Raw genomic sequence first — 22,481 nt, 5'->3', positions numbered from 1 at the left:
CAGCAAGATGAAAGAGTAACACCACAATATTTCCCTATTTAACTCTTCAATGCTAAGATGACATAAAAATGAACATTTTTATAATGTGTTGGGGGCTTTACGCATCATTGACTCTGGGATTTCTGTTCAAAATATTGTATTTCCACTTATTCTGGCACTCAAAAAAATGCTTGTAAAACTAGTGTTATTCCAAAAAATAATAATGCATATTTTTAAATGTCCGGAGTTGAGGCAACAGCTCTTTCAGAAGTGTTGACTATAAACAACATTGTTTTTCCAATGCAGGATAAATAAAAGATCCACACTTCAAGAGAAAGAAAATATAACAACTTTAGAAAATAACAAATAGTGATCATTCAGCTGAATCAGAATCAGTTGAAGGAAACAACCTGTTATAGGATCACATCCTCAGTCACATAAAATCTGCTATAAAGTCTGTTAGAAATTTTATATATCTCTCCCTCATGTTGTGATTCCTACATTTCCCAGAATGCCATTCAATAAACCCAGTGTCAACATCACACCACTGCAATCAAGGTGGGTAAATGAATGAAACGCCTGCTACCAGTGAGTAGAGGGTTTTTACTTTGAACAGATGAAATTAAACTCTTCATTGTCAATCTTTTTGAACCACTTACGTTGTCCTCCTCTGTCCATGGCTCCAGACATGTCGCAGTCATCATCCGACTTATGTGAGTCCCAGTTCTTATAGCAGACCACCTTGTCACTGACCCAGAACCAGAAATCTAGAGTGCAGGTGTAGCGCAGTCCCAGCCTGATGTAGGGACTGTCGGCCTTCTTGGCTCTCTCTTGGACCCATCTCTGCTGGTTGAGGTTGGTGATGGAGACCAGGTCACGGCGGTGCTCTCTGCAGTAAAATAAGGCATCCTCCCAGGTCTTCTGGGTTCTGATTGATCAGGATAACATTATCTGACATGGAAGAAGTGGAGACAAACACATGAAAGTGTTTGGGTCTAGGTGCGTCTTTTATCACTTTTTGTTCTAGGTTATGGCTCCGACCGGGTAGCTTCAGTGGGGTGCTCTCTCTTTGCTTTCACCAGCAGCCTTTGGCCAGGGGCACCATAAACACATAACAGTTGTAACATAAGAATAAATGTTTTATTAGAATTGTTATAATATTGTATCACTTTGTACATGTTTCATACTTGTATTTCTATTTACTGTTTTGCTATTTAAGATATCAAATCTTGATTTACAGCATAATTCATGTTAAGTGTTGTGGTGTGTCTCTGGGCGGGTTAAATGTAAAATGTAAAGACGACTTTTATTTCTACTCCGTCCCTGTATCCCAACACAGAATCTCCAACATAAAGGGGACATAACAAAATAGAAAATGGACACTTATCCCTCCATCCACGTATAAACAGACAATTTTCATATTAAAACAACCAAATCAAGTGAGGGAAAAAAGGTCTCCCCACTGAAAGAAAGTACAGTACAGAAACAAAATCAGTTACATAAATACATGTATAAACAAAAAAATGCAGGTGGATCTTCAGACTGTTTCCAGCAAGTATAGAGGTGATGCTATCTTTTAAAATATTCACCCTCATAGCAGAAGAAGGTTTTTCTTCCAACACAGTCTTTGGCCTTCCATCTGCCTTCATCATTCAGCATGGTCACAGCACATTTGTCATTGTCTGGCTTATTTTTCAACTGTGGATCCCAGTGTCTGAAAAAGAAACTGGTCTTATCTGACCATCTCCAGGAGTCTCTGAACAGGCCTATGTATATCCAGGTCAGTACAGACTTCGTCTTTCTCCTCAGTTCTTCATCTTCTAACTGGTTTAACCCACTGTGTGTTGGTCCCAGTAGTTTTGAGAATCTTGAGAATCTTGCTAATTCTTTTTCCAGAACCACCATCTTCTCAAATGGAATTTGTTGGATTGATCGCTCTGTGGAATAAACAGACACACTTGCATCACTTTAAACTGTACACGTATGTCCTTTGAGCACGTATTTTTAGGCATGCTCTATGGATGACAATGTCTGTTGGTCCACCACATTGACCCAGACTGAAATATCACAACAATTGGATGGATAAGCATGGACATTTGTACAGACATTCCTGGTCCCCACAGTATGAATCCTAATGACTTTGGTAATCTGATACTTCTTCTAGCACCACCAGCAGGTCAAAGTTTCAACCTGTACTATAATACTTTGGTGAATGAAAACAAATTTTATACGATCAAAAGCGGAATTAAACACAATGATTCTCAGTTTAATGAAATACACAAAAACATATGCCCAGTTAAAAAATCTCAAAAGTTTCCACAGCGGTCTAATAAGGACGAGCAATAAAGGATAGTGGCAAATATGCAATTGATAATCATACCAGAACTAACAATAGTAACAGTCATACTCTTTGTAATATTACTACTCTGTATTAACAGGTAGCAAAAACAACAGAAGCAACTTACAGGGTAATGCAGGCATATGTCTACTAAACTAACAAACAAAAAACTACGTGGAAATAAAAACAAATGTAGATCAAAGATCCTGTTACATAAAAGAGATGGTCATGTAATCAAACCTGAATATTATAATGAATTCAAAAGGCACTTTTTGAATCCATGTCAACAAAAAACAAGCACGCTTCACGCAGGTCGAATTTATTTCAGATGTGATTGCTCCTACTGTGCCCTTTCTTGTAAAATACTGAATGTTTTATTGTAAATACTATTGTATAGATGTACTCAATAAAGTAGTACAAATGCAGACAACCATAAAATCTCAAATGACACAACTTACATCTAGTGATTTCTTCTCTCCTTGGTGTGCTGATGAAGATTGCGTTCAATGACATATTATATGCTCTAACAGCCACCTTAATGTCAGCATTTGAATATGAAAACAATTTTTGTTACCTAAAACTCACTCTTGAATGACAAGAGGAAGTCCATGTAAGTAGTAGACAGATAAATGCTGTGCATACATACTGTACATACAGAACAACAAGAGAAAAGATAGACTCTAACCCCATAGTTGTTTTTAAACTTTGCCCTCACCTTACACTGTAAAACTTTTCACCTTACATTTACAGTAACATACTGGCAGCAGCTTCACCAGTAAACTACTGTTTATTTACAGCATGCATACTGTTTTTAAAGTTTAAGAAATTTCCTGTAAATAGACATACAGTTTCTTACAGTATTATTTGAATGTACAGTAATATACTGGTTGTAGTTTCCTTTATTTTCCCAAGATGCATTGGTATTAACAGTAAATACCTATAATCTTTAACATTCACAGACAGTGCTGTAATATTATTTTCTCCCAGAATGCATTGCCATTTAAAGTATGATAATGTATAACATGAAATGAGATTTTAGCTGTACATTTACATCAAAGGTTTGCAGTGTACATGTGTGTTTCCAATCAACTTATTTTGTCATTTTATTTTGTCATTTAGGATCTTTTCACCATGTTTCACATTATTTAGTGTTATAAAGAAATTGGATAAAATTGGTAAGGTAGTATAATAAAAATGGAAACAACTGTATTGTCGATGCACTGATCATGAATCGTTTTTAGTTTTCTTCACGATACTTTTTGATAATGCTGTATTTGCATCTTTCACTAAAAAGAACACTGTGCTTTGCTGTCTTGTCTTCTACTCACTCTCATAACAAAGATATGTTCTCTTTTCTATATTTCCAGTGTTTATATGTTTGTGTGCAATGTGCATCCCTGTGGACATCTCTGTGGTGGAATTTCCAGAAATACCTTGTGGTATGATGAGACTAGTCATTCATAGGTCACAGGTCCGGGGCACGAGAATATTCAGCCATGTCATTAATAACCAAACCTGTTCATTTATAATTATGGTTGACCTTTTGAAAGTCGGTTGGCCTGCCACACCTGTGCATACTTTCCAGAAAGAGAGAGTGAGAGAGAGAGAGAGAGAGAGAGAGAGAGAGAGAGAGAGACTGAACAGGCGTTAACATCTGTGTTTACGGTGCCTGTAATATTGTTGTTTACCTTAAAGGTTCAGTTAAACGTGGCGCCCTTCAGCATGAGTTTAAATACACCTTCAGGAAGACAGGAACTTCAGAGAGTTGGGTGGCACTGCACAAAAACACATTGTGGTTAAACTGAACTGGCTGCTTAATTCTCTTCTCAATTGAGTGTTCATTAAATGCTCCTGCTGTGTAAGTCATCAACATCTCAAAAATCGTAAATATGTAAAATGAGTTGTGCTGCTCCTGAGTTTTTCCTTAACAACTGGTGTCAACGAAAAGGATTCCAAAATAAACTGCAGAACTGGTGAATCCCATTTTATTTTGCCTGTCAGAGTTTTGACAGAATCAAAAAGAAACTGTTTAAACTGTAATTTGGTTATAAAACATCTAAGGCCCGAGAAAAGTCAGATCTCCCTGAAAATTTTCAGCAGAGATTTAGACCTAAATGAATAACAAAAAGAGAGAAAAAGAGCAGCAGAGCCTTACCTTGTGGTTAACAGCAGGGGCGGTTTTTGGCACGGGCGACCTGGGCAACCGCCCGGGGCGGCATTTTATCATGAGTCATTGGGGGGCGCCACGAGCACTTGAAAAAAAAAGAAATCCTCTGCTCGAACGCCGTGCAACGTGGAATCTCCATAGACAGTATGGGAATTCCACGTTGCACGGCATTCGACTAGTCATGACTGGTTTTCAAGATGGCTCCCGCAAGTAAACATGAACGTGACTGTCTTTATAATCTATCTTTTTAATAAACTATCTGTACACTTTCAACATTGTCAATGCTTCGGTTCACATTTAAGGACCCTAATTATGCTAACGTTAAAGTGTGGTGATGTTTTGAGCCTTTTTAGTGGTATTAAATAGCGATTTAATTTGACTGTCCCCATGCCCTACATAATAGCATTGTAAGCTAACCAGCGGTCCGCGGTAGCCTCATTAAAGCTCCAAACTCATTCGATTAGCATGAAAACATGTCCCAGAGAGCGACAGAGTAGGTACACAACAGTTAATAACCCCTAGGTTCGTTTTGCGCCGGAATTGTCCTTTAATGAACGTCCGTTACATTCAAGCCATTGCTAAATGAGATGCTACAAAGCTAATTAAGACTATCAGCTCCATACAACTCTCTCTGTATTTCTCAGTATGGCTATGTTCAGAAGATTGTGTCGTCCGGTGACTTTTCCGCGCTGAAGCTCGAATGAAGATAATTACCTCTTCTGAAGAGTCCATCATGTTTTTATATCCTCCTTGGCTACTAGTAACTGCATGGAGGAGGGTTGGGGGCGCGCGGACATTGTTGTTCTCATTACTTAGAATTCCTCATGGGGGGGTTGGGGTTAGACAGAAACAGAAACTACGCACTATAGCTTTAAGACAAGTTTGACTGTTTTTCTGTTGCACTGAGTTGTCCTTTCTGCAGAAAGATGTTTCACCTGAACATCACCGTTAAGGAGCTCTTGGTGTCACATCTTTGGATCAGCGGTCTGCTGTAGAGTTTCCACAAGTGCTCATAGGGTCACATCACAAGCTGATTCTGGACGGACACCACTAGACTCAGGACTTTCTCTCTCTCTCTCAACACATCGCCACATCATTAAAGTCTTGTATTTTATTTTAGCTTGTACAATTTTTTTTTTTTATATGATCTCATTTCTGTACCTATTTTATTTTGCTTGTTATATATATCTATTGCCTACTACTGAACATATCTGTAATTGTTGCTTTGACACCTGAATTTATCCTATCGGGGAACAATACAGTCCTATATTATCCTATTTGGCTGCCAACTGTAACTATTATAATTCAGTAAATGATTATGTAGTTAATTAGGGCCCGAGCGCCGACAGCGATGTTGTGAATTTTAAAGCAGTGGCTGAAATCTCCTTTTCATTAAATTCTTCACAAAACTCACATTATTTTGTTGTTTAAATGCTTTTAATATGAAGCAGCGCAATCAGAAAATGTGGGGATAGGAAACTGCTGTGGAGTTGTTTAAGCTCCTTTTTAGTCCAGGTGATTTTGTGTGTGGGCCACATAGACAGACATTTAAGAAAATGTTTACCAAGTTGAAGCCATTGCCTTATAAATAACAGTCCTCCTTGCAGCATTATTATGGAACCCACGCAACTTCTAGGCAAGACCTGCCCTTCAATAGCATTCACACACTATTATTGGCAAGGCGCCCACACTTACACAAGGTAACGTAACCCGATTTGTTCAGGTCCTATCCCCAGATCAATCGGCTATCATAACCTTAACCACTTGAGGTTAATGCCTAACCCCAACAAATCAAGCTGCTTTGTAGGAGGGACTTGCCTAGAAGTTACGTGGGATCCATAATAACGCCTCCCTACAACCCTGCTCCCTCAGCCTGCTCTGTTGTCACCGTTTTCAGGTTGCAGACAGTGTGCTCCCCAGCAGTCAGCTCCCCCTGCTGTCGATAATGTGTCTCTGCACCCTTTCCGTTTCAAACCCTCCCGCCAGCCTAACCCTAACCCTGGGCTACACCACCTCAGTTAAATACTGTACATTTTTGAAATGCCAAATGTTAACTGAAATGGAAAAGGTGAATCTTAAAATGACAAAGGTCAATTCCCAAATGTACAATTAAAAAGATAACATTTCAAATTGAAAATTATAAGTTGCAAAGGCTAAAATAAAATAATTGGTTTTTTTTCTATTTGAGATTTTAATTGAAGTATTTCCATTTAAGCTTTTCCATTTCACATTGTCAAGTTTTGATGTTTCTCTTTTCATATTTCCATTGTGATTTTCAATGTCATCTTTCAATTTAAGAGTTCAGTTTGAGCATTTATATTTAAGCTTTGCATGTTACTTTTTACATTGTCACTTTTTTTTAAATTATCATTTTACATTTCAACTTTACTTTTTCAGTTTCCTTTTTTCTATTTTAAATTAAATTTATGGCCTGATTATTCCCAGTAGCAAGTAAAAATAATATTATTTTTAATTTAAATTCATTTTTGTTTTCTCTTTGGACTTTCAATTTTAATTATGAATAAATACATCATCCATATCTTCCACCACTGACTAGCTGTACAACCCTAATGAATTTGCCTAATCCCCAATGTAGCAACATTTTTAAATCAATGAAGTCACAGGTCAGACATGCTGAAGAAAAACATGCAAAAAGGAGAGATCCTCCTTTCCTCACAAAGGCTCAGAGGACAGCAGAGGGAGGGGCTCCACAGAGAACACACATATACACACACCCAGAGATAAGAGACAGACAGGTGTTGGAAGAACTGGACATTTGGAAAGAGACCGTAGGGTCAGTAATGATTCTAACACACTGGAGGTACATTTGATCATGAATGATACACCATGTTCTTATATCAGACAACAAATCAGACAAATAAGCTACAAAATCAGTGCTTAGGTCTAAATCATTTAATGCACAACAATGGTAAGAAATATCAGACAGCAATCAGTATCACTTTGTGTTGCAGGCCAAAGATAAAACATTTTTTGTTTAAAATTAAGGGTGCTCCGATCAGGATTTTTGGGGCCGATCACCGATCACCGATTGGTGTGAGCCGTGTCGACCGATGCCGATCACCGGGTCTATTTGAAACCTTCTATTTATCATGTCATATTTATCATATATTAATTTTAATATTCTTAACAACAATGCATAAGTATTAAAATTAACAGAAGATAATGTATTGTGAATTGTCAACGGTTTACTTTTATTGACAGGAAACATTCCACTTCCTCTGTTAGAAACACACCTTAAACAGCTTAGAGCTTAACATATAGCTAAAGCCTTATTTGGAATAAATTACAAAAAAAACTGTCAGTGTGTTCTGAGCAGGGTGGGGCCACTTACATTTTTTACCAGCCACTTTTTCCAGAATTCAAATTTATAAAAGAGAGTGCACTATCATATTTTGAATTGCTTTATTAAATTATGTTTTATTAATAATACATATTTTATTAATATAATGTATTTATTATGTGTCAGTAGCTTGTTGATCTTTACATTGGAAGTTAATGTCCTATCCTGGCCTGGGACACACATTCATACGGTTTGATAAAGGACTTATTGGACTTTAACTTATCATTGATTTTACAATAACGAGTGTAGCTCATGGATGTATTAAGTGTAGCTGTCCTCAATTTAGGTCATCCTGTACGTCTCATCTCCGGTTTTTCCTGCATCCACCGTGTGTGTGTGTGTGTGTGTGTGTGTGTGTGTGTGTGTGTGTGTGTCGTCAGTCGCGGGGTAGAACTGAGTAGCAGAGAGCCAACAGATTTAAAACGGCAGCAGCTTTCAAGCGACTGAAACATCGTTACAGTCTACATTGACGTTAAAATGTAAACAGGTTGGCAGGACGGTCTGAAATGTTTTGCACGGTCTTTCGCTGTACGTTTGGTCAATGCGCCACTTGTTTGAAAAGTACCTTCTCTTTTTCTTTACTTCGCCCTCAACAGCTTGTACGTCCATAGCTACTGCTGACTCCGCGGCGGGCCTCTTAACACCGGGGATATGTCGCCACATTTTTTAACAGATAATTTTCCTTTCGTCTGTACCTCAGCTCAGCTAGCTAGCTAGCTAGTTACACGGCGGCGTCCCGGACTAGCGCTGAAAACTAGCTACTCGACTGGTCAAAGCCCCGGCTGTGAACGGTTTCATTTCCTGTAAGTTCTTCACAATAAAAGTCCTCCGTTATTTTCGTATTTGAATGTTTTTATTATGAAGCAGCAAAATCCGGAAATGTTAGGGATTCATTAGCAGTAACGTAACGTGATTCCTATAGGCATTGTGCATTGTTACTTAGCAACAGCATTCTTTGACAAAATCTGGTTGATGTGTAACTTAGCTGCGTATAGAACATTTTCTCACGAGTAGTGCGTCATCTGATCGGCCTATCTGATCGGCCTTTATGGAGACCACCGATCAAACTATTTAAAGCCTTTATCGGCCGATAACGATCGGTTCCCGATCAATCGGAGCACCCTTATTTAAAATCATCTGAGTTGAATTGTTGGTTCAGTGTGGAATTAACTGCGGCACTGGAACAATCACGGAAGTGGAACGTCCATCAAGGATATAGACTAGAGCTTAGATCTGGCCCAAAAAATCAAGCCCGACCCAACCCGAGCCCATGCACGTTGTGTCCGAGACCGGCCCAGCCCGACACATTAACTGGAATTATGAGCCCGAGTCCGATTTCAACCCGACACTTTTTTAATACATGGGCCATTATAACTGACGTTCTCAACTACAATTCAGAGTTGTTTGAACTCAACGCATTTCTCTGTGAGGGCTTGCTTCGCCCTCATGCTTGGAGAAGTAACAAAAGAGGATGTTGAACACTGACTATCATCTTTTCTGCCAAGGTGAGCCTGCTTCATGTGTCTGTTCATCATCCAAGTCCCCGTTTTATTTGCTGTCATAGACGAGCAGCGTGCCGCACTCAGCCTAATGCACTCGACAAATCCGACACATATGTTATCACTGCCCACGACTTGTTTAAAATGGTTCCATACCTCCAACTTTCCTCACTTGCTCAAAGGTAATTCTCCTGTTTTTCTTTTTTTCTTTACATCCTCAAGCTCCATGTTGCACTTAAGCTACACCATACAGCCCAGCAGCCCCGTTGTGATGTGTGCGAGAGGAGGAGACTCCGCTCATGACACGTGTTGCATTTTGTAACTGTAGTCCAACTTTTTGGACACATTTGTTACTTTGGCCTAAATATAGCCTATATAGATAATATTTCTGACTATGGCATAGCTTTCTCCCCACCCAATTAGGCTAATAAAGTAATGATTAAAAAAACACACAAATGCTTGATCAAGGGCCCCGGCCCGAGGATAGTGGCGGAAAAAAATATAGACTAGTCAAGACTTAACTGAAACCAGTTCAGGTTGATATGAAATTTGATTCTATGAGCACTATAGTTGGATTTATTTAAACTCTACAGTGAGATTTCTTAGTAAAGCTGCTTTGTGGGCTTTGATTTTTGTATTGTATTTTAGTTACTTGATGAGAAATGTTTAAGCCATTACATTGATGTTGCAACATTTATTGTGTATTTTGATCATTTGTTTTTTTAAGATGGACATGCAGCAAAGGTGGCCCCTGCGGTAAGGACTGAGCCTTGGTACATGGGTCGCACGCTCTACCAGGTGTGCTACCAGCTCCCCCTGTATTTTTGTCATTTTAATCTGATCAGTTGTCATCATTGTTCAATTCGGGTGAAGACTTCGGTTAAAATAGCGACAGCTTTGACTACAATTTGCATCTTTCTTAGGTCAGCCCCATGTTTATCTTGGTCCAGGCACTTCATATTTTCATAGCCATCTCACAAACAGACCATGTGGTCTGGAACTCATTGTGCAGACTGGCTGATAACAAACAGGGAAACACACACACACACACACACACACACACACACACACACACACACACACACACACACACACACACTTATGGGTTGTTTACATCCCAAATACTGATTGGCTGTTGCTGTCCATGGCCTTTGAGCCTGTACTTTCTTTGAACATTTCTCACCTACTCCAAATGACTTTTGTTAGTGACTTTGAAACCAAGCAGCAGTACAGACACAAATCAAACAAACAAAAGCATTAAACAACTTATTTAATTTCTTAAAAAAAAAAAAAAAGGTATTAGCGTCTACCAAGAGCCTCTGTAAGTATTATCTTCACTCTCTATACAGCTAACAGAGCTGGAGGAATGTTGCTTTGTTTGTTAAACCACGAGTGTCAAATTTTGAAATATGCTAATTTTAAATTAGCCTCAAAACCTAAAGACTACACATTTACAGGGGTGGATTTGTGTTTAAGCATTTTTTCTTTTAATAATGTTGCATCTAGATAGCATTATTTATGTATATTTGTGTATATATACTGTCTGTTCATATAGGTTTTTTGTGTAAATGTATTATTACTATTATTATAACTTATTCTATTTTGTCTATTTCTTATAATACTTTCTGTATATTTTTTCTCTTTTTTTCTGTTGAGCTGCTGTAGCACAGGAATTTCCCCAGTGTGGGATTAATAAAGTCTATCTTATCTCACAATATATGCCAGAGATAAAGAGAGACATTGATGACCTTGTGCTCCATGGCGGTAGTACGTTGCTTAAATAAGCCGATGATGACTGGAAGGCCTCACCCTGTGAACAGGCCTGATAAAAAATAATCTATTCTGCTCCTGCAAAGACTTGCTGAGTGTGGCCACCGAGCTTCTCGGGCTAAATTGCAGTTTTGTCTGCCTGAAGTGACATGCTTGGATAACGGTTTGAAAAATGGATAGTGTCTCCTGTCACCAGCAAGAATGAGCCTCATGGACAACATGTCACCCAAAAGACTAAAAGAAAACATGCTCTCATTTCTGGGGATGAAAAAATACAGCAAACATTGGATTTATTTTTAAGCTGCTAAGGACAAGGTCCTACATGCAGCCACAGTGTGGTCTGCTACTCCAACTGTGCAATGGACTTCCTACACATTTAAGAAAAAGAGGGGTAATGAGTCATGTAATTGGGACCCAATAGTCACCTTCAGGAATAACTGCTGTAACTCATTTGTTCAATAGATACACTGTATGCTTACAAAACAAAATGAGTAGAGAAGCAGTAAAACACCACCACTATATGCACATAAACTATTGTGCCTGTGCCTGCAGTTAGCGATATACTGTACATAGTTTGTAAAATCACTTGTCAGCTGAACAAAGGATAGGAGTTTGCAAGCTGCATGTCCCTATAGGTCAGGCTGAAGGAATGAACTTTACTAGAGGTTGACCGAAACCATGATGAAAACAGGCCCGAAATGGGTTGACGCATAGCCTAATGTTCTGTATTCTATTCAAAGTGCAATTAATGCAACTATAGGACAAAGTCTTAATGGGGAAGCCTACAGTATGTCCACTGGGCCAGGCCCCCCATTAACACGGCATAAAAGTACTCTGTTATGGACTGATGAGTATATGATATCATAGTATGATAAATGCCTGACAGAAACCTTGGGAAAGTTTCATTTACAGGTGTCAAATCTCAGGTGAGTTAATTTGTACTAATCACATCTCTGGACAAGTTGTCTTTATCCAAGGTAGAAAGGTCCATACCAGGTGATGCTGCCAACAAGGCAACCCTTAAGGTTGAGAGGAGAGCAGAATGGGTCGATGCTTCAGGGTGAAGGCCAACTCCCCCAACTACCAACAAGGAAGTGAAAAGTGATGGTGACTGAGAGGACGACTCTTCCTCTTCGTCTTTCTGCTGAGTGGATTCGAGCACACGATGGTTGAGGCAGGCGTGCAAGGAGTTTCGGTTGTTCCAGGAAAGGAAAACCTTTGTTTTTACGACACAGGCTGTGTCAATGACGTAACGCTAGACGTGGAAAAAGGTTCTTTGCAGAATGTTTTATGTATTATTATGTCTACTAGCAAAGACAACATGAGGAGAACAGGACTAAGTTACAGCAGTGCTATATAAAGACACTGGTGTTGCTTTTTCACAGGAGACATTTTGACTTGTCACATAGGAACAGCTCAGGTGTTCATGAGATGAATTCCATTTATGTCCTTTCAGGGTCCTGGTATTGTGCACACTGGCTCACTGTCACACCACCACTGTCATGGTTTACTGGGACATTAGACTAGATCGTTGATTATCAATAATTAGCAACATGTGTGCTTTTATAAGTCAAAATAATATAATAATAATAATAATAATAATAATAATAATAATAATAATAATAATAATAATAATAATATGTAATAAGGTATATTTTATAGAAACGTGGTACTTTCTAAAACTAGGATAAGTCCATTTAAGAGTTATATATCTCCCACAGCAATATAAAATGATAATTTGTTTATTACAACTTATTAGGGCTGTCAGCATTAACGCGTTAATCGCGATGCGATTAAGGGCCGAACATAATGCGTTAATTTATTTTAATCATATTAATCACATGCCGCCATTTATTCATTTATTTTCACTTCACTCTGCTTTGCCTCGTAACACATCCTGCTGCTGCAGGAATAGCAACGCGGATTTCGGTGCCTCATTCTGGTGCCACTGATATGTCTGCACTTCTCTCTGATGCTCTGAAACAGACGTTACAGGCAACAGAAACACTGCTGCACGTGAAGCTAGTTAACACTATACTCGACAGCAGCTAACGTTAGCCTACCGCTAGCTAGTAGCTGGATTAAAAACGGTTACAATGCTGACAGCTAACGCTAAACGGTGTAAAGTTTGTCTGTATTTTACTGTAGAGGATTCCGACACCGGGATGTAACAGTCTGCAGCTGCTGTTGTTGGAAAAACACAGACGGTGTATTCAATGAAACTGGTAATTTACACCCTCGTGGTGCATTCAAAGTTGTTGTTAAATGCCCTTTTCCCATCTGGTGGTTGTTTTTGTCATTCAACAACTATTTACTAGTGAAATAAGTTATTGTTATAGTGATTACATTATTATTAAACATTTCATTTTGACGATATGGCCTTAGCAATAAACAAGCCATTCTTTAATGTCGCCAACTGTTTAGTACCCTTCTTTTTTTTTTTTTCTTTCTTAAAAAGTATCGGTTCAGGCACCATTACGGCACCGTTATCGTTTTAAAAGTACCGCTTTAGCACCGGTATCCAAACCAAACAATACCCAACCCTAATATTGACTCTAGATTCAAATGTGTGACTAGATTAAATATATAATAAACAAATACAAATCTTAAAATCAAGTTCATAAAGCAACTTTCTTTGCATTCATTTGATTCCCAGTCAAGATACACTGGTAAGAATTGCTTTCCATTGTTAATATGTACTTAAAAACAGTTCTGAAATGCAAAATAATAGAATTTTAATCATGTGATAAAACATTCGATTAATCGCGATTAAGTGTAGAAATTCAAAGATTAATTGTGATTAAGAAAATGCAATAGTTTGACAGCCCTAGAACTTATTATTGTCATTTTGGTGGTCATGTTCACCGAACAAATTACTGAGGTCTGAATGATTGTAAAAATGCTTGTGTTTCTTGCCCCACACAACAGGAATCTGTTTTCTTCATTAAAGGTAGATTAAGGAAAGAAGTGAGCGTGTTGGCGCTGTCATCTTTAGGACAGGAATACCGGTTTAGCTACTTAACGGAGGAATAAACACACATGTTCATCTTTTGGTGTATCAACCAGAACGGGGGAATGTCCTCTCCTCTTTTTATTCTGCACATGCTCAGTTGTACATCTCTCATAGGGCATGACTGTACCAGTGTAAGAACACAATTTAACAACATATTAGTCTATATGTTAACACCCCCACTTGTTCTTATACTGTACAAGTCGTATTCAACCTAAACTTTATCAACACATTGAGCTTACAGTTATACATCTCACAAATGTCGGTTTATATTCCAAACATATAACCCAAGAATTTTTCATTTCTGAACTTCGTTACAGGTTTAGTCAAAACATCTGCAACCATGTCTGCCGTTGGACAATATTCAATACTTATTTTACCGTCACTGAGTGCAGATCGAATGAAATGATATCTGATGTCGACATGTTTATCTCTGACGACATACTGGGTTCTTTGACAGAGCAATTGCACCTTGGTTATCTTCAAAGATTGTTACTGGTGCATATTGGCACTCACTATCCATCTCGCCCAATAACTGTACAAGGTACAAACTTTCTTGTGTAGTAGCAGCAGTGCCATGTACTCTGCTTCACATGTAGATAAAGCTACTGTTGGCTGCTTCTTAGACCTCCATGAAACAACAGGTCCACATTTAGTTAAACTAAAACAATACCCTGTTATGCTTCGTCTGTCACTTTGATCTGCTGTCCAATCAGCATCACTATATGCTACAAGATTGAGTTTTTCCACCCCTTTTTTGTAACACAACTCCTGATTCATTGTCCCCTTCAAGTACCTCAACACATGTTTAGCGGTTATCCAGTGTTGCTCTTTTGGTTCTGATAGGTATTGTGACAGCTTGCTGACGATCCAACTGATATCCGGTCTTGTACATGTCATCACATATATCAAGCTGCCTATCACTTCACGATACCTTTTTGAATCAATAGGTTCACCATCACCATCAAAGTTTTGTTTTTGTTCACATGGTGTTGACCTTGTTTTACAGTCTGACATACCAAACCTTTCCAGTATCTTGATTATGTACCTTGTTTGGTTCATCTTTATTTTCCCTTCACTTTGTGTAAAATCAATGCCTAGGAAATGTTTAAGCCTCCCAAGATCTTTCATCTTAAATTTTTCACTTAACATTTCTTTTACACTTGTGAGTGAGTCACTATCACTAGCAGCGATAATTAGATCATCGACCCAAATTATCAAAATGATCCTTTCTGTTGCAGTTTGTTTGTTATAAACGCAGTGATCAGCTGGGTTCTGTGTAAAACCATTTTCACTAAGGTGATCATGCAACATTTTGTTCCAGTTCCTTCCTGACTGTTTCAGGCCATATAGTGACTTGTTCAGTTTGCAGACTAGTTGCTCATGTGTATCTGACCTGACTTCAAAACCTTCTGGTTGCTCCATGTATACTTCACAGTCAATAGGAGCATGTAGATATGCTGTTTTGACATCCATCTGATGTAACTCTAAGTCATACTGAGCTGCTAGCTGCATCAAACAGCGTACTGATGTCATATTTGCAGTTGGAGAAAAAGTCTCCTTATAGTCTATTCCTGCCACTTGACTATACCCCTTTGCAACATATCTTGCCTTGTATGTCTCAGTCTCATCTGAATTGTTTTTGACCGCATAGACCCACCTGCCCCCCACTGCATTTTTACCCTCTGGCAGCGTGGTCAATGTGAATGTATCATTTTCCCTAAGGGAATCCATCTCCTCCTTCATAGCAGTAGCCCAAATCTCTGATTTTGGTGAAGTCATTGCTTCTTTGAAGGTTTGTGGTGCATTACACATTACTCTGTAGCAGTAGTCAACACTAGGTGATATCTGGTCATCACACTTCACTTTACACTCATAGTCTTTTAAGTACTGAGGTTTCTTCCTCGCTCTGTCTGGATAGCGTGGACTCTGACTATTTTCGCTCTCTTGTCTCAGCGTGTCTGTGTGACTCTCTGAAGTCTCGATTTGCACATCTTGTGTCTCTTCGGAATTTTGATCTGCCATCTTGGCTTTTGGCATGGGGGATTCAAATCTCTTCCCATGAAGATCATCACTCATTTCCAAATCTGTCTGAGTTTGGCGTTCGACTACACTTTTTGTAATGAACTTGACTAATCTGTTTTTAAGAACTTTTCCAGTGTCTGGGTAGTAGACCAGGTATGCTGGGCTATTTTTATCATACCCGACAAAAATACCTTTTTCACATCTTGAGTCCAACTTTTTCTTGTTCTGTCTGTATGCATAGCAAACAGATCCAAATTCTTTCATCTTTGAAAGATCAGGTTTTCTCCCAGTAAACATGTAGTGTGGAGTCTGTCCTACACGCTTATTGTAACACCTATTGCGAATTACTGCAGCAGTCATTACAGCATATGTCCACAAGTTCTTTGGTAGATTGCTCTCAAGTAGCATGCATCTTGCCATTTCAAACAGTGTTCTCCAGTTTCTCTCAGCGGTCCCATTTTGATGGGGTGAGTAAGGGGCTGAAGTTTCATGTCTTAAGGTATTCTTACTGAGCAGTGACTGGAACTCTTTGGCTGTGAACTCTGTGCCATTATCTGACCTGACACACTTTATTTTCCCATAAGGGGCCACATCAGCAATAAACTTCTCAGTAGCTTTTACAGTATCACTCTTTACTTTTAGGAAATACACAAAAACTGCCCCTGAATAATCATCCGTAAATGCTAGAGTGTATCTGAACCCATCTTTTGCCTCTGGCTCAATAGGGCCAGCCAAATCAGTGTGCACAAGCTCAAGTGCCGCTTTTGCCTTTTCATCAGGCTCTCTGTTTCTGCTCTGGACGAATTTCCCCTGTGTGCAGATTTCACAGTTTAGGGTAGATTTGTCAATCTTACCTGTGATTTTCATTCCCTCTGTCACATTTTCTAACTTTGACACACATTACAGTGGCCAAGAATTTTGTGCCATGTGTGAATATCATAGCACCCATAACATCCATCATCACTTTCATCACTTACAGTGTTAAGATAGTAAAGTCTATCGTACTCCTCGATGTCAAAAGTGGTACCGTTCTTGTGGATGAGCTTGTTACATCCCTGTCGAAAGTTGACTGAAGCTCCGTTGGCTGTCGCTGCTTTAACAGAGAAAATGTCCTGTGGAAACGAGGGCACGTACAGCGCCTTTGTCAGCGTTGTTTTCACCCGACGACCCATAATGTCTCTCAGGTAAACCTCCGCTGCACCTCTCCTCTCCGCGACACCATTCGTTCTTGTTCCGTCAGCCAGCTCCACGGAATGTTTTTCCGGTTTGAAAGTCTCGTCAAACTCCTTAAACTTCCCAATGTCCGTGACTATATGTGACGTTGCTCCCGTATCAACCATCAGCCCTTTTTGTTTCAGTCCACGAACCTGACAGTCACTTATCCTGAATGCAAATGTGTGGCCTTCAGCATCTGTTGCTTGTTTCACATTGTCTCTTCTTTTTCGTCTGCAATTTGCGTCAGTATGAGTGGAGCTCTTGCAAAAACTACACCACTGTCTCCGTTCTCTGCGCTCTCCAGTAACGGTACATTCCCGGGCCTTGTGCCCTTTCTGGCCACAGTTGAAGCAGGTGATCTCGGTCCCTTTATCTCTTCCTCTTGGCCAGCTAACGTTAACGTTACCTGCCTTCATCACGTTGTCGTCAGTGGAAATGGCGCTGAACTTCTCTGTGCTTTCATAGCTCCTCAACTTGGTTTTGAACTCGCCAAAAGTTGTCTGCTCGTCACTCTGCGTTATGTGGATGGCAATCAACAGCCTGTCACTTAAAGCAGCCATATTATGCTTATTTTCAGGTTCATATTGTATTTTAAGGTTGTACCAGAATAGGTTTACATGGTTTAATTTTCAAAAAACACCATATTTTTGTTGTACTGCAGTGCTCTCTCTCACTGCTGCAGATCCTCTTTTCAGCTGGTCTCTGTTTTAGCTACAGAGTGAGACCTCTTTTCTTCTTCTTCTTCTGTACTATCTTTGATTGCACTCGCACATGTGCAGTAGCTCAGATGTAGATCATGTCAGCTAGCTAGCTCCATAGACAGTAAAAGAAAGGCTGTTTCTACAACTTTGGTCAGTTACAAGGCAGGATTAGCTGGGAGACTTCTAAATGAGGGCGCACATGTAAGTAGTTCTTTTGTAGATTATGGTGAACTTGTGTGTGTTGTAGCAGTGCTTTGCTATTGAGAACGAGGTAGCATGCTAGCGTTAGCATGCTAGCATTAGCATTAGCGTTAGCATGCTAACGTTACGAGCTAATGGTTGCGGTTTTTTCATAATATGGGAACTTTAAAGTCTCTTCAGCATTCCTCAGTGCTGTAATAGCCGTCTCAGCACGAATGATATAGTCCGTAACACTTTCGTTAGCGGCTTTCTGAAGAGAAGTTAGCTCAGTGTAGAGGCTAATCACACGTGGCTTCCCTTTACCTGCATAATGTTCCCTCAATATCTTCAACGCTTTTCTCCCATCATCTGCTGCTTCTCTCATTATCAGGGAAAGACTTTTATCATCCAAAACCTGTATCAATTTGGCGTAGGCTTCTTAATTTTTCTCTCCGTCTGCTTCATCTTCATCCTCGCTCAATATGGCGGCCTTTAGCCCTAGCAAACGCAAGTGCCCCAAAAACTTCGTCTCCCATAACTCGTAGTTTTTTTCATCTCCGTCGAATAACCTGTTGGCGCTGTCATCTTTAGGACAGGAATACCGGTTTAGCTACTTAACGGAGGAATAAACACACATGTTCATCTTTTGGTGTATCTGTCACTGCCCGATGTGAGTCGAGTGCAGATGTGAGTCGCGCATGCGTCACTTTGTGACAAGTAGCCTACAAGATGCTAACGACTTTTTGAGCTAACGCACAGTCTATGAGCTAACATTAGCAATCAAACAATCATAGATAGCTAAAACGTTTTTGAACGACTGCTGCTGCTGGCTACAAGTTAGCAGTCAAACACAATAAAGGCTGTCGCTTAATGGTGTTTTGAGCTAACGTTAGCAATCAAACAGTCATAGATAGTTACAACGTTTTTGAAATGACTGCTAGCTAAAAGTTAGCAATCAAACACAACAAAGGCTGTCACTTGAATGGCGTTTTGAGCTAACGTTAGCAACCAAACAGTCATAGATAGCTACAACGTTTTTGAAATGATTACCATCTTCTGTTATTGTATGTAAAGAGAAACGTTTATTATTTTATAGATTTCACAAATTTCAGTATGACACGTTATGCCGTAAACAGTTTAAATCTGAGCATGCGCGACTCACATCTGCACTCGACTCACATCGGGCAGTGACAGTATCAACCAGAACGGGGGAATGTCCTCTCCCCTTTTTATTCTGCACATGCTCAGTTGTACATCTCTCATAGGGCATGACTGTACCAGTGTAAGAACACAATTTAACAACATATTAGTCTATATGTTAACAGAGCGTACCTTAGTCTAAGTTAATTTCCATAGAAAAACTCTGTCCATGCTCTCCAATCTCTGTTCTTTCCACTTGAGGGCAGTATATTTCCTTCATAAAGAGGCATCTATACAAGTCCACAGAGCAACATCAAGACCACTCTCAGGCCACAGAGTGGATGTGTTAAATGCAAACTCTGGTGTTAATAGACCTTTTTCACAGCAGACATGTTGACATCTCATAATAGGAAAAGCACAGGTGTATTCAAAACCATTAATGATGGCTACATTCCACTTAGGAGAGGCCCTGGTATGGTGCGTGCTGACTCACTGAAATAGCTTACTGGGACACTTGATGGACTTGAGCCATCGTTAAGGTTATCAATTTCAGCTGTGCTTTTCCTACTATGACAAGTCAAAATGTCTGCTGTGAAAAGGGTCCATCTCCACCGCCAATAATCACACTAACATGTCAGAAATATTATCTAGGCCACCAAAGGAAGTGTTTTTTCAGTAGCCATAAGTGTACAAAGACTTCTATTTCTCAATTTGTAATTAGAAAATGCAATAAAAGTAAATAATTTCCAGGACAATATTTTCATTCTTTCTTTCTTTCTTTTTTTATTAAGTAAAGTAAAAGACAATTGTTGACACTTTATATGTTGTCTCACATGCTTTGGCAGATAAAACAGTAAAACCTCCTATAAATGTAAAAATAATAATTGAAGCGAACCTGTACTCACCCTTACACAAGGAAAACATTTTTGTTGTTTTTTGTTTCTTGTTGTGACAAAATGGTTACAACTCAAAAGTTGTAAAATTCAAATCCCTGTTACTCCGCAAGCCTGGTAGAAAAACGGAGCCGCCTCAGCACCACAGACAATAATCACATCACAATGTGATAGCTGTTGCATTTGTCAATTTGAGCTAAAAACAAGACTCTTGCCATAAACTGTTTAGAAAACTTAGCTTGTAGTGTATTATGTGACAGAAAAGTGAATGCAAAGCTTTTCTTTCTAATAGGAAAAATAATAATCCTAAAACATCAATCCTAAAACAGGTGCACCGATCATGCACCCTCTCGTTATACTGTATACAGGAACAGACAACTTTCCATGAGCATGAAAACATTAAAAGACCAATGAAAATGTTTGGCCATGGTGTCAGAGGTCAAATGTGTGGACTCCCTGCTGTGATCAGTCTGCTGCCATCTGCTGGAATAATGCAGTACAGCATGTGAAGCCTACACACATACCACATCTACACTCACCTTGAAGATTATTAGGAACACCTGTTCAGTTTTTCGTTAATGCAATTATCAAATTAACCAATCACTTGGAAGCTGCTTTAATGCATTTAGGGGTGTTGTCCAGGTCTAGACAATCTCCTGAACTCCAAACTGAACGTCAGAATGGGAAAGAAAGGTGATCTAAGCAACTTTGAGCGTGGCATGGTTGTTGGTGCCAGACGGGCTGGTTTGAGTATGTTCCAATCTGCTCAATTACTGGGATTTTCATGCACAACCATTTCTAGGGTTTACAAAGAATGGTCTGAAAAAGGAAAAACATCCAGTATGCGGCAGTCCTGTGGGCGAAAACGCCTTGTTGATGCTAGAGATCAGAGGAGAATGGGCCGACTAATTCCAGCTGATAGAAGATCAACTTTGACTCAAATAACCACTCGTTGCAACCGAGGTATGCAGCCAAGCATTTGTGAAGCCACAACACACACAACCTTGAGGCGGATGGGCTACACCAGCAGAAGACTCCACCGGGTACCACTCATCTCTACTAAAAATAGGAAAATGAGGCTACAATTTGCACAAGCTCACCAAAATTGTACCTTTTCAAGGTTTCAATGTTGCCTGGTCTGATGAGTCTCGATTTCTGTTGAGACATTCAGATGGTAGAGTCAGAATTTGGCGTAAACAGAATGAGAACATGGATCAATCATGCCTTGTTACCACTGGGCAGGCTGGTGGTGGTGGTGTAATGGTGTGGGGGATGTTTTCTTGGCAAATTTTAGGCCCCTGGTGATGGCGCAGTGGATATGACACATGCCTGGGAATTCAAGCCATGTTGGGACTCTTTTTCCGGCTGCTCTAAAAACTGGCCAATATCGGACCCTTCCGATCCAGGATTTTAAAAATACAAGGCTTAAATATCCGATTAAAGCTATGCTTTGGCTGTATTTGGGCTGGGAATTCAAGCCATGTTGGGACTCTTTTTCCGGCTGCTCTAAAAACCAAACGTCCTGTTAATTCAGACTCATTTCACCTCAGGGTGATACCGTACACATCCCGGTCTGTCACTGGCCAATATTGGACCTTTCCGATCCAGGATTTTAAAAATTCAAGGCTTAAACGTCCGAATACAGCTATGCTTTGGCTGTATTTGTGCTGGGAATTCAAGCCATGTTGGGACTCTTTTTCCGGCTGCTCTAAAAACCAAACGTCCTGTTAAGTCAGACTCATTTCACGTCAGGGTGATACCGTACACATTCCGGTCTGTCACTGGCCAATATCGGACCCTTCCGATCCAGGATTTTAAAAATTCAAGGCTTAAATGTGCGATTAAGGCTATGCTTTGGCTGTATTTGGGCTGGGAATTCAAGCCATGTTGGGACTCTTTTTCCGGCTGCTCTAAAAACCAAATGTCCTGTTAAGTCAAACTCATTTCACGTCAAGGTGATACCGTACACATCCCGGTCTGTCACTGGCCAATATCGGACCCTTCCGATCCAGGATTTTAAAAATTCAAGGCTTAAACGTGCGATTAAAGCTATGCTTTGGCTGTATTTGGGCTGGGAATTCAAGCCATGTTGGGACTCTTTTTCTGGCTGCTCTAAAAACCAAACGTCCTGTCAGACTCATTTCACCTCAGGGTGATACCGTACACATCCCGGTCTGTCACTGGCCAATATCGGACCCTTCCG

At 39.7% G+C, this 22,481-nt stretch overlaps 2 protein-coding genes across 2 annotated transcripts in view; both read right to left on the bottom strand.

Moving 5' to 3' along the window:
- LOC116053342 (solute carrier family 12 member 3-like) overlaps positions 1 to 22,481 on the bottom strand; it is a 136,326-nt gene that overhangs the window by 17,348 nt on the left and 96,497 nt on the right. The window lies entirely within an intron of this gene.
- On the bottom strand, positions 583 to 3,007 carry LOC116053430 (lithostathine-1-beta). Its single transcript, XM_031304547.1, has 2 exons — positions 3,003 to 3,007; positions 583 to 907 (listed from the first exon to the last, which is right to left on the bottom strand). The coding sequence occupies exons 1-2, from the start codon at positions 3,005 to 3,007 to the stop codon at positions 583 to 585; spliced, it is 330 nt and encodes a 109-aa protein (XP_031160407.1).

This window comes from Sander lucioperca, chromosome 17 (assembly GCF_008315115.2).
Source record: "Sander lucioperca isolate FBNREF2018 chromosome 17, SLUC_FBN_1.2, whole genome shotgun sequence".
Taxonomy (NCBI): domain Eukaryota; kingdom Metazoa; phylum Chordata; class Actinopteri; order Perciformes; family Percidae; genus Sander; species Sander lucioperca.
This window is presented reverse-complemented; position numbering and strand designations above follow the sequence as displayed.